Source organism: Dasypus novemcinctus, chromosome 13 (assembly GCF_030445035.2).
Source record: "Dasypus novemcinctus isolate mDasNov1 chromosome 13, mDasNov1.1.hap2, whole genome shotgun sequence".
In the NCBI taxonomy this organism is placed as follows: Eukaryota; Metazoa; Chordata; class Mammalia; order Cingulata; family Dasypodidae; genus Dasypus; species Dasypus novemcinctus.
The window spans coordinates 6,296,072-6,309,643 of NC_080685.1; the positions used below are offsets into that span (position 1 = coordinate 6,296,072).

At 44.7% G+C, this 13,572-nt stretch overlaps 1 protein-coding gene across 2 annotated transcripts in view; it reads left to right on the top strand.

Moving 5' to 3' along the window:
* Positions 1-243: 243 nt before the first annotated feature.
* PLD5 (phospholipase D family member 5) overlaps positions 244-13,572 on the top strand; it is a 403,658-nt gene continuing 390,329 nt past the window's right edge. The window contains exon 1 of one of the 2 annotated variants that reach the window (XM_071207354.1): positions 244-472. Coding sequence is in view for 1 of the 2 variants with exons in the window: in XM_058309472.1 (XP_058165455.1) it covers positions 284-472 (189 nt within the window). In the remaining variant the exon portion in view is untranslated. The remainder of the gene's footprint in view (positions 473-13,572) is intronic. The other variant, XM_058309472.1, reaches the window with a different exon arrangement.

Genomic DNA, 13,572 nt, shown 5'->3' on the forward strand with positions numbered 1-13,572 from the left:
GCCTCCCTCCGCACACCCCACCCCGCCGCCCCCGCCTCCCCGCGCGCCCGCCCCGGGTGCGGGGCGCCGGCCCCAGTCGGCGCGGAGAGGAGCCGGCGTGCGGAGGCGCGCTCGGGACCGCAGCCCGCGGGGCACGGCGCGGCCCCCGGCGCCCGCACCGCCCCCGGCCCGCCTCCTGCCCGGCTCCTCCGGCCCCCGCCGCCGCCGGCGCCCGCGCTCGCCCGGCCCCGCGCCCCGCGCCCCGCCCCGGCCCCCGCGCGCCCCGGCCGCGGCTCATGCCGGCATGGAGATCCGGCCGCACGAGTGGCTGGCGGCCGCCCCGCACGAGGGCTTCGAGCAGCTGCGGCTCAAAAGCCGCCCCAAGGAGCCCGCGGGCAGCCTGGCCCGGGCGGGCGCCAACTTCTACAGCAGCGTCAAGCAGCAGGACTACAGCGCCAGCGTCTGGCTCCGCAGGAAGGACAAGCTGGAGCACGTAAGCCCGGGCCGGGGGCTCGCCCCCTCCGCGGGGGCCGGCGGGCCCGGGGCGCGGGGGGCGCGCGGGGCTCGCACCTGCGCGGGGCCTGCTCCCCGCGCCCGGATCGCGGGGGCGCGTCCGCCCTGAAGCCCGCGCGGGGCTCCTCCTGCACTTTCTCCCGGGGAAAGGCAGGGCTGCGGGGGGCCGGGCCCCCTGCGGGCTGTACTGACCCTGTCTTCTGGGGAGGGGGGGATGGTCCTGGGCGGAACCCGCACCGCACGCGTCTCCGGGAACCCCGCGTCCGGTGACGTTGGCTGGCCGGGGAGCGCTCGCCGGGCGCCCTGAGGCGCGGGCACTCCGTGGAGAAACTCGGAAAGGGGCGAAGCCGTCAAGTGCTCGCCCGCGGTGCCTCGTTCTCTGCGGGGTGCTGGCCGGGAGGATGGCTGGTGAGCCTCTCCCCTGCCCGGCTAGGGAGGGACCTGTGCGTCGCTTGGAGAAAGAACCCATCACCCTGCGCCCCAGCACCCGGCCACCCCGGGGACCTCCGCTTCCCAAGGCGCTTTGGGTTCTGGACGCCTAGGTAGGCTGGAAAGCAGAAGCCCCTGTAAGATGGCATAGCCGTGCTGAGTGGAGCCACAGTTAAAGATCTGACCCAGCAGCAGCTCCTTCGGCCAAATGTGCAAGTGCAACCCAGAGAATTAGACCAAGAGCGCTTCCCAACTAGTTAAGGAACTGTTACTTCTTTCTCCTGGGCTCCATAATCCAAACTCTCTTAGTGGAATGGGGAGGTTTCCTTGTATTGGAGCCCCGTGGCCAGTTTTGGTAAAAAGAGGAGCTGGACACTTGACATAGGTGTGCAATGGACACAACCAATCCAATGTCCACAGAGAAAATGTGGAATGGGTGTGGGAACGGTAGCCATGGGGGCTGCTGGGTGTGGGGAACGGGAGGAAGAGATGAGATGTGGAGGCGTTTTCGGGACGTGGAGTTGTCCTGGGTGGTGCTTCATGGACAATTACGGGACACTGTAGATCCCCCCAGGGCCCACTGGATGGAACGTGAGAGAGTCTGGGCTATGATGTGGACCATTGACTATGGGGTGCAGTGATGCTCAGAGATGAACTTACCAGGTGCAATGGATGTATCACGATGATGGGAGAGAGTGTTGCTGTGGGGGGAGTGGGGGGCGGGGGCGGTGGGGTTGAATGGGACCTCATATATTTTTTTTAATGTAATTTAAAAAAAAAATAAATAAATATTTAAAAAAATAAATAAATAAATAATAATTAAAAAAAGAGGAGCTGGAGAGCATTCCCCACCCAGCACTGGCAGGCACTGGTCCCTGCCCCTTGGGCTTTACAGCAGCAACTGGCTTCCCAGGAGGCGTGCGAGGGGTAGTTCCCTGTGCCATCCGAAAGGAAGGTCCCTGCTGTTGTGGTTATTTCATAAAATGAGGGCCTTGCCGTTTAATGCTTGGAGTTGGGTACCAAGCTCTGCCTCAAGTGTAGAGAACCATTCACTAGAGTATAAAGAATGCCCCTGATCCTTAAGAGCGTCAGTGAGTGAAAGAGACTTCCAGGATGGCAAGATTTTTGAAAGGCAACAGGATCCACTTAAAAAAATGCATGCTCCAGAATTAGTGAAGGGACCCCAAGTGTTATCAGTTTAAACGAGGCAAATAGCATCTTGGTGTCATTTGGCCCGGGAGGGTGCTGTCTGATTTTATTACCAGGGAGAATGGTCTAACCTTAGGATGGTGATAGAATAGGTCTTCATTTTACTGTCACTCTGAATGTGTGCTCATTTCAGGCTTGTGCTTTTAGCTGATCTATTTCCTTTATACTCTTACTGAAAATCAATAATGCAACCTTGTGTGGCTGTCTTCTCGAGGTAGGGACACTGTATGTGTTTCACTTCAGTGCTTTCTCACTTTTAGACTCCATTCAAAGTATCAAGTCACACCGTGTGGACCAACGCAGCCCCAGCTTCCTGGGAGAATGTGGGATACTTGGAGGCAGGGAAGGCAGAGTTGCTCGTTTGAAAGCAAGTGCAGATCTGTGCTTTCTGCTTCACCCGGAAGCTCCTAAAGAAAGCCGTGCTTACATTAAAAAAAAATCAATCACCTCATTGATATTATTTAAATCACTGCAGCTTGTGTTTTGTTTCTCAACTTTGTTTCCTTTGAGGCGTGTATTCTGTTCTTATGTTTTCCTAAACACTTGCTTAAAATGAGAAAGGAGGCTTTGCTTCAAAATACTTTTTTTGTGTGAAAATCTCCTGCTCCTTTGGAACATTTATCCACAGCCTTTTTAATGAAATCGTACTTAGGAAAGTTCTTTGGATCAAATTAGTATATAAACATGTAAATTTTATTGAGACTTAAACTCTGGATGTTTACAACAAATGTGTGTCATGTACTATGGTGTTCCATATAGTTTGGTGTCAGTGTCTAATTAAATATTTGAGATTTAAAAACCCATAATAAATATAACCTGGTAAATCGTTGTGACACAGCGCATGAAATGTGAAGTTGATATTATATACAACATTCTGAACATATGTGGCATTATCTGATATGAATGATGCAGGGATTCGGATGACTGCGTCGTATGAAATTCAGTGATGGTTTATGGTAGCTTAAAAAACACCTCTGATCTGTCTATAATCAAACCGATGACCACTCTGCTTATGATGTTTAAAAATGAATTAATTATGACAGAGATCCTGTGCCTGTAGACAGCCTACTAGTTATTTTGTCGGCGCTTTAAATGCCAGTCTAAGTATTCAGGGTATAAATAAATTATGACTTCAAATGACACACGTATTCAGTCATCACCATAACGGAATTCCCTGAAATGAAATGTGGCAGTGTGTGGACTCTGTCCAGACTTCAGAGGCATTTCTTAATTTGAAAGTCAATAGCACTGGGCAAAGTGACAGCTAAAGAATATATTTCCACTCCTTTTCTAAAACAGAGAATAATTTCTCTCTCCTTTTCTGGTTTAAAGGCTGTCAGGCTAATCTCCAGGTTGAACAAGAGAAGAGTGGCATGAATCAGTCAAGGTTTTGAGCTCTTTCAACCATTCTATAAATTTGATTTCCACTGGTAGGACAATACTTAAGATGAACACCCAGTAAGAAATAAACGTGTGGGGGGCCATTCTTCCCTTCTTAAAAAATGAAAAAGCGTGAATAGCTGCTACGGGGAAGTATGTTTGTACCATGGATTCTGGACATTGAATTCCACTTGGAGATTTCAGGAAAAAGTAGAGGTGATGGCCGTATGTCCAAGATTGTCTTATCGGCTCTTAGCCTTGTTGGCTTCGCGTGGCTCTTAGACTGTTTTATGTTCTCTTCTGCCTCACAACTCTCTGGCTTTAGAAGTTAGGCTTGGGAGAAAAGGGACACCTCACTCTCTGTAGGGCCCTGTATTTAAGGGGGCACCAGGTAGATGACTGTTACCCTAGCCCCCCACCCATCCCGCTCCCTCAGCGCTCCCTGTGTCCGGGTTACTTTAAGAGTAAACATTTAGGAAAAACATGTGGCAGTTGGGCTCCCGTTTATCATACGGGAGGCCCAGGGTTTGATGCCCAGGGCCACCTGGTGAAGGCAAGCTGGCCCATGCCATGAGCTGGCCCATGTGGAGTGCCAGCCCGTGTGGAGTGCTGGCACACACGGGAGTGCCCGCCGACGTGGAGAGCTGAGGCAGCAAGATGACGCAACAAGGGACGCAGGTGAGAGACAATAAGAGACGTAGCAGAAGTGCTGATGTGTGGAAGGAGTACCATGCTACACAGGGGTGTCCCCCGTGTGGGGGAGCCGCACGCGCAGTGAGTGCGCCCCATGGGGAGAGCCACCCAGTGTGAAAGAAAGTACAACCTGCCCAGGAATGGTGCCGCACACACGGAGAGCTGACACAGCAAGATGACGCAACAAAGAAACACAGATTCCCGTGCTGCTGACAACAACAGAAGCGGACAAAGAAGATGCAGCAAATAGACACAGAGAACAGACAACTGGGGGGGCGGAGGGGAAGGGGAGAGAAATAAAATAAAAAAATAAATCTTTGAAAAATAAGAGACACAGCAGAACAGGTTGCTGAGGTGGTGCAAGAGATTGAACACCTCTCTCCCACTCAGGAAGGTCCCAGGATCGGTTCCCAGAGCCACCAGTGAGAATGCAGGCAGACACAGAAGAACACACAGCGAATGGACACAGAGAGCAGAAGGGGGGGGGGGGCGGGAATAAATTAATAAATGAAAGAGTAGCCGTTTCTTTGGGCTTGCCTATTCCAGAGGACACTGTGACAGTAGGTCCTCTTTTGAGCTTTTTTTAAGGGAGGAGTCAGTCCCCTATGTGCCACCAGTTGTGTGGTCCATTTGGGGATGCAGAGGCTGCCTCGTTTCCCTCCCGGTCACCGAGCTGGTTAAGCCCGGTGCGGGCCTAGCCTGCCTCCACCCTCACCTGCTGTGGTCTCAGGCAAAGGTTCACCTTCCCCGAAGTGCACATCCCTTCTCCAAGGAGGCCCAGGTCTGCAGGACGATGAAGCGAGAGGACCCAGTCCACACTGCAGCGAGAGACAGCCCCACCAGCTTCCTTCTGCCTTGTGCTGGTCGCTGGGGCTTTGCTCACCTTAGCTTCCTCGCCTGCTGCCAGCTTCCTCCTGCTACCTGTTTTCACCATTGCCAGGACAGCGGTGGCTCTTGGTGCTTCCACCTAGATGTGACACATCTTTTTGATTCGTGGTTTTTTTTGACCAAAGAAAATTTCATGGCTACGGATTCTTCAGAGTGGGTGGGAATGGGAGGCTGCAGGCAAGACCCCGAAGGCAGAGAAGCAGAGCTTCTGTGCTTCCCTGGTGAGGGCTATCACAGTGCATGAAGCACCTGGCGCAGAGCCGGCCCATAGCCCATGCCAGCTCGCAGCACCTGCCATTGAGGTGCTTCTCGGGCACTGCCTACCTGAATGACAAGCTCTCCCCGCCACCTAGACAGCTCCCAGGCCTCGGAGTTCAGCCTTTCTGCCTTAGAGTCCTGGACCCAAAGCATGCGGGTCCTTATGCTGTAAGGCTTGCCCACTGCCCTGTTCTGTTCAGCTGCCCCTTTAGGTGTCTACCGGTCCCTCCGCTGGTGGCCTGACTCTTATGCCAAATGGGCCCCTGCGCCCTTGCCTGCTCCCTGCCTGGCCATTCTGGACTGACGCCAGGTTTCTCTGGTTTCCATTCTCTGCTGGCCCTGCTAGCAGAGACCATTTCCTTGCCTTATCCTCAGCCCCAGCTTTCCTTCCCACTTTGTACATAAATGAAAGCAATCTTTAATTTATCTGCAAAGAGACTCATTTAAAATGGAAAGAAAAAGCAGAAGAGAGAGTAAGACACCCGTATCCTGAATGCTCACACTTGTTCTACACTGTAGTGTCTTGGGTTTGTAAATGCATTGCACTGAAATACCAGTCTCCTCTAAGTGTAAATTGACACTTGTTTATATAGCGTACACTGCCAGTGAATAGTAAATAAATGCCAAGTGCCCACTTCCTTCCTGAAATAAATTTTTCACATGATAAGCGAAGAATAAATGGACTGGAGCAAACTTGGTCACCGTGGTCTAAGCCCATATTATGTAACGCCACTTACGTCCCACAGGGTGGGTGGTGGAAGTCTCGTGCCCCAGGGAGCAGACCAGGAAAGCATGGAGACGCGAGGTCCAACCCAAGGGAGCGAACTTTAAAATGTTCAACTATGTATAATGGAGAATTCAGAAAGCATCTTCTTCCTATGTCCGTGTATCACTGGCCAGATTGGACAATTTTAGTCTGACAAACACTGAAGAACATTCACTTTTACCAGGATTATTTCCTGTGATTTTAGATAAGCAAAGCAGACAAATTCTAGGCTGAGGGAGGATTCTCTGCATCTCTAAGGCATCAGTTAGGAAGTGCAAATGTAGGTGCTTCATGAGGTCCTTTCTAATGGATTTCAGCGTTGTGTCCATGATCATGGCTCTTATACTACCAGTAGTGTATATTTACTCCAGTAATGGACTTCACTCACTATGTGTTGACATTTCGGTTTGTTTTGAGCAACCTCTGATTTCTTGAACTCTTCTGGGTGTGGCATATTGATTGATTTTTAACATAATCTTAGTATGTGCAGTATCATATACAATATATTGAATCTGAGAAGTCCAAGCTTATTGGACTGCAAATGTGTTTCTCTTCTCTCGACTTGGTTTTCCAGGGCTGCAGTAACAAATGCCACGGGTTGGTTGGCTTAAACAATAGGACTCTCTGGCCTCAGTTTTAGAGTCTCCAAGTCCAAAATCAAGGGATTAGCAGCCGTGCAGGGCTCTAGTGGTAAACTGCCAAAAGTCCACGTGCAATCTCTGTCTTCGTCATGTGCCCGCCTCTCTCCTCTCTTTCTTACTGCTGGGGTGTTCACTTTCCTCTCTTATAAGGAATCCAGGCATATTGGATTAAGAACCACCCAGAGTCACCTTAATAGCCTCTTCAAAGACCCTGTTTACAGATGGGTTCACATCCACAGGCTAGGGGGTTAGGATTGGACCTTGTCTTGTGGGGAACAAGACTCATCCATAATATCTTTCCTTCCTCATAATAACCCCCTGCTAAATTCTGACTCATTTTTCTCTCAGTTTTAACTTCTCTTTACAAACTTATGTATGTATCTCAGGATTAAATCTATGCAACGATTTTCAGTTCTATTATATCTCTACAGGTCAAGAAATCTGATGACTCTTTTGAACTCCTGAGACACAGCAGTCGCTGGAATATGTTGTACTCTCATACCGAATTTACTAAAATCTGGCATTATTTTGACAGAGGTAGCCTCTGCGACAAGATCTTAGCTCAGAAATGATGCTTAAAGTGTATATATTGGGGACACTTAACGCTACTGAATTACCCAATATCCATACCTGCACAGATTGTTCTGTGAGAGCTTAGAGTAGGAAATAAATGTTAAAGTACAATTGAAATACCACACGGTGGTTGTTAAGAGACAGGACCTTTTACCAAGAAAGTACATTTTTATTTTTTTCAGAAACAGATAAATGAGCTCAATTTCTAAACTACCAGCGGAGCTGTAAAGTAGGAGTTAAAAGAAGAATACGGCAAACTTTGCCAGAGAGACTGATCTAGGTTAGAAAGCCTCTCTGCTGCTTCACAAGTGAGGTGGACCAAGCTCACTGGAGTGGCTGGGTCCCATGGGACTGGATGTCAGAGCCATTGGGTGATAAGCAGGTTCTTTATTCTCCAAAGTAGATGAAGTCCTGTCAACATACTGTTTCTCTGATTTGAGCTGTTCTTGTGCTCCTGCCAATAAGTTGTGAGGTCTGATCTAGCATTAGAATGAGAAGCAAAGTTGAGAGGTTGGCACTGTTGAAATAAAAAGGGTCTCAACCAGCTAATCATCGATCCACAGCTATTTATTGAGAGTATCTTTTATATGAAAGATTCTGTGTTAGGAGGCTTTGCGGACTTTTATTTAACAAGCATTTATTTGACATATACTGTGTTCCAAACAGTGGAGAATATAAAAGTAGAATAGGATCCTTCCTCTTAAGATGTTTATAGTTTTATAAGTATAATTACAGTATGTGACTATACTTATAAAACTGAATAATTCAGAAAAGTGCAAAACAGTGTAAGAACACTGCTTTCAAAGGACCTGTATAGACTGGGATAAAATACTTCTGAAAAATCAATAATGCATCCTGTGATATAATGATAATATATCATAACAAAATTAATTTTTTTTAGGAAAGCAAAGTTGACATAAAATTGGAAGATGAATTAGTGTAATTTTTCATATGAGCAGAAAAAAAAGGAGTAAACCCAAATGGTTATTTCAATAGATGTAAAAAAGACAATTAATGAAATCCTATACTTATTCATAATGAAATTCTATAATAAAGTAGGAATAGAGGGAAACTTCATTATTGTCATAAAAGGTGTCATTTTAAAAAATTGTGGTTAATGGTAAAATACTGAAAAATTTTCCACATAGATTGTGAATGAAACAGAAGTGTCTACTCTCATCACTTCTGTTTGGCATTATACAGGAGGTCCTAGCCAATGCAATAAAGCAAGAAAGGAAATGAAAAAACTTGTAATTGGAAAGGAAGTAATAAAACTGTCACTATTAGCAGATGGCATGATTGTGTACATTTGAAAATTCAAAATAAACTACAGATATATCATTAGAATTGAAAGAGTCAGTTTAACAAAGCCACTGGTTATAAAGTCAATATATAAAAATAAATTAGTAAAAACAATTCCAAAATAAAGCTACAAAACATTAACATTTATTATCATAAAAATATCGAATACTTTGGAATACATCTAATCTAAGATGATAGTACTTTTGTGCAAATATATTATAGATTAATATTGAGAGGAAATTTTAAGGTACCTTAATAGTTATAAGGATACTCTATGCCCATGGATCAGAAGGCTCGATATTTTACAGATAGCAGTTCTACCCCATATTGCTCTATAGAGTCAATGCAGTTAAAATCTCAGCAATTTTTTTCCATGTATGGAAATTATTCTAAAGTTTGTTTGGAAATGCAAAAGGCTTAGAATAGTTAAGCGTTTCTTGAGGAAGAACAAGGTTAGAGGACTTTGGTGCAAGGTTAAATAAATAGGTCATTTGAACAGAATAGAGAGTTCAGAAACAGTCCTGTGGTACTTGGTTTATATGGTACTTATGACAAAAGTGGCACTGAAGTACGTGGAAAAGAGATGTTCTCCAAAAGGGGCTAGATCATTCATATATCTATACATTGAAAATGGATCTCAAGCTTCCTTTCACATCATACACAAAAACAAGTTTAGGGCGGGTTGTAGATCTCAATTAGGAAAGTAAAACAATGAGGCTTCTAGAAAATAGCACAATAAAAATGTTTACTAACTTGGAACAGATAAAGCATTCTTAAGCAGTTTTAATAAAATCAATTTATGAAGATTAATAAACGGGACTATATTAAAATTAAGTACTTATATTTATAAAAAGATTCCAATAAGAGGGTAAAAAGATAGTCACAAAATAGAAGGAAATATTTTCAATACACGCTCTGACCAAGGGTTTTATCCAATATATAAAAAACACCTATAAATCAATAAGAAAAAAACAGACAAACCAACAGAAAAGCGAGCTAGACATTTGAACAGGCACATCACAAAAAAGGCCGTTTGAATAACCATTAGATGTAAAAGAAGCGTGACCTCCTCAGTCATCGGGAAAGTACAAAGTTAAAACAAAATCAAATATTATTATACAGAATGACTGAGATTAAAATATTGACAATTTCCAGTGTGGGTGAAAATGAGGAGCAATGTAGCAATCTGGTGGACAATAATAGAGACAGCCACTTTGGAAAGCTGTTTACATTATCTAATATCATTGAATACGTGTATATCTTATAATAGTGATTCAAATTCTATGGATATATCAAACAGCCATGTGCTCATTTGCATAAAAACATGTCCACGGATATTTATTGAAGTGTCCTGTTAGTAGTCCCCAATAGTAAATGTCCCTGCTGTTTAACCCCAATTGAATGAACGATAAACTGTAGTTTATCATGTAGTATATTAAGTGATGAAAAGGAATGATATATTGCATATATGTGCAATAATGTGGATTATTTTTTCAGATCAAATAGTGAGTGAAAGAAGACAGACATTTATGAGAAACTCAAAAACAGACAAAATCAAATGATGAAGTTAGAAGTCAGAATTACCGATGACCTTTGGGGGTAAAATGGGCACACAGAAGGCGTCTAGGGATCGAATAGTGTTCTGTATCTTTCTGTAGGTAGGGGTTAAATTTTATTGAGCTGTACCCTGAAGATTTCAACACTTTATGTCATACTTCAATGAGAGTTTAAAAACAGGAAGTCCCCTTCACCTGGCTTTCTGCTCACCTCCTCAGACTTGATGCTTCTCCCACACGAGGGCCATGTCACTTCTTCAGGTGGGTCACTCCTGTTGTCATCTCCCTCCTCGTCACCTCCCTGGTTATGGTACCCTGGCTTCCTGGGTCCTTTCTCCTCTTCGCCCTCACCGTCTCTTTTAGGAAGCCTTCCGTGCGATCCCATTATTCTGGAAGCAGAAAGGAAATATTCGCATGGGCATGCTATTTATGAGCAAGCTGAGGTTTAAGAAACTCTGCTCGAGGCATACAGCATTGAGGAACAAGAGCCTGGAATTAAGGAGATCTTGTCATGATCTAGATGGAAAATGACAAGGACATGAAAGAGGTGGTAGAAGTAGAAAAAAGGAGGAATATTGGGAAGTAAGAGTTCAGAGGACACACAATATTTGTCCTTTTGTGTCTGGCTTATTTTACTCAACATGATGCCTTCAAGGTTCATCCATGCTGTTGTATGTATCAGACCTTGATTCTTTTTTATGACTGAATAATATTCTGTTGTGTGTATATATCACATTTTGTTTATCCATTCATTGGTTGATGGACACTTGGGTTGTTTTCATATTTTGGCAATTGCGAATAATGCAGCTATGAATATCACTGTGCAAATATGTCTTTGAGTCCCTGCCTTCAATATTTTTGGGTATATGCTTATAAGTGGGATTGCTAGGTCATATGGTAGTTCTTTACTTAACTCTCTGAGGAACCACGAAACAGTTTTCCACAGCAGATACACCATTTTACATTCCCACCAACAGTGAATGAGTGTTCCTATTTCTCTGCATCCTCTCCAACATTTATTTTCTGCTTTTTCAACAGCCGCCATTCTAATGGGTGTGAAATGGTCTTTCATTGTGGTTTTGATTTGCATTTCCCTTATGGCTCATAATGTTGAACATCTTTTCATGTGCTTTCTGGCCATTTTTTTTTTTTTTTTTGGAGATCTGTCTATGTAAAATAATTAGAATAAGCAAACTCATAGAGTCAGAATTTAGAGTATAGGTTACAGGGGATGGGGTGGGGATAGGAATGGGAAGTTAAGCCTTAAAATGTATAGAGTTTCTTTTTGGAATGATGGAAATATTTTGGTAATGGATGATGGTGATGGTGGTGCACCATTGTGAATGTAATTAACAGCACTGAAATATGTTCCTGAATGTGACTTAAAGGGGAAATATTAGGTTGTATATATGGTAACAATAAAAATTTTAAAAAACGCATGGAACTGCACCACAGAAACCGTAAATCCTAAGTTAAAAACCATGGACTGTAGTTGCTATACAGTCATAAAAATGTGCTGTCATCAATTGTAGCAGATGTCCCACACCAATGCAAGGTATTAATAATTGTATGGTATATGGGAATCCTGTATTTTATGCATGATTGTTCTTCGAACCCACAACTTCTCAAATAAAGAAAAGAGTTCACAGGACTAGCTAGTGAATTGGATGTGGAGAGTCTCAGAAACATTGATTGTGTGCCAAGGATGTGCCAGGCAGTGGGATGGCAGGAAGGACGAGAAAAGGATGGACAGGGATAATTCCACAACTCCTTCAGGGGTGGATTTGTGCCCTACTCATCTTTGTACCTTTGGCCAAGCCATTGGTATCATCTTGGTTCCTATTATCAAGGTTATCATTATAATTAATGCACATTCCCAAACCTGCATTCTGCAAGGAATTGAGTTTCCTGCTATGGAAGATTTGAACATGTATGACTGGGTCCTTTACCTTAGGTTGCTTATGGGTAGTCTTACTCCTCGTCCCCTCTGACCCTGGAGCCTGCCTAGGTCTCCCATGGGAGCCGTAACAGCAGGTGCAGGCAGTTGTTAGAGCACTCGTTACACTGTCTTTTACGCCTGCCTGTCTGTCTTCCTCCATAGATGGAAAGTTTGATGACAGTGGGGTCTTCTTCATAACTGTGTACCCCTCATGCCAGCCTCGTGCCTGGCAGATGGCCAGTATTCATGAGCATGATTATTGAAAGAGTAAATGAACAAAGAGTCCGTGCTCAGGGAAGCATGGCTCATGCAACGAGTGACAGGAGAAGAGGCATATACAGAGAGTAAAGGCAGCGAGAATCCAGAGACGAGAGCAGGTACGGCATGAGAAATTACTGAAGAGGCCCTCACAAGGTTTTTTAAAAAAGTAATATTTTCTCATTTTTAAAGAAGCTTTAGATTACATAAATGTTACTTAAAAAAATAGAAGGGATTCCACACGCCCCACCGTCTCCCCCTCCCATACTTTCCCCATCAACAACATCCTTCATTAGTGTGGTACATTTGCTGCAATTGATGAACACATATTGAACCTTGCTACTAAGCATGGACAGTTTGCTTTGTCCTGCACAGTTTTGTAAGGTATGGCAAAATATGCAATGGCCTGTATCCGTCACTGCTATGTCATGCAGGATGATTCCAATGAATGTCGAAGGGAGAAGCAAATACACAGGGCAGCATCTTCAACCCCCAGGTTGAAATCCCACCGAGTTTTTAAAAACTTGAGCATTGGAGATTTCACAGGCCATTTAATGGCCTGTTCCAATATCTAACAGTATCACATGTTTGGTCTTAGTTTCTCTATAGCTCTGTTGCATCATCATGAGGAAAATGTTAACTTTTTCATTTTCCCCGAGTGATGTGGTCTGATTTGTTGCCCCGCCTGAGTCTGCCAGTTCGTTGTTTAGCCTCTGACCTGCTCTGGCTGAGTATACTCGATCGGAGCCTGGAAGACGCGCTTCAGCGAGGATTGTGTCAAAACTGCCCAGATCCCCCAAGGACCCGCCAGCCTTGATCATTAAGAATCTCCTACCATGACTTTCTGACTTGACTGCTTCTACACTTTCTCCATTGCCTAAAATCTTCTTGCTTTAATCTATGACCTGTGCACACATTGCTTCAAACCTGTCCGTACAATTCTGAGTACTCTCTTAATACATGATTTTGATGAATAAACTTATATTTTGGAGTGATTTTAAATTTTATAGAAAAGTTGCAATGAGAGTAGAGGCATTTCGTGCCCACTCCTCACCCAATTTCACTTTCCCCTAATGCTGACTTCTAAGTTCTGGACTTTGCTCGAATTTCACCAGCTTTTTTCAGTTAATTTCATTTTTCTGTTCCAGGACCTAAGCCAAGATACCACATTGCATTTAGCTGTCATGT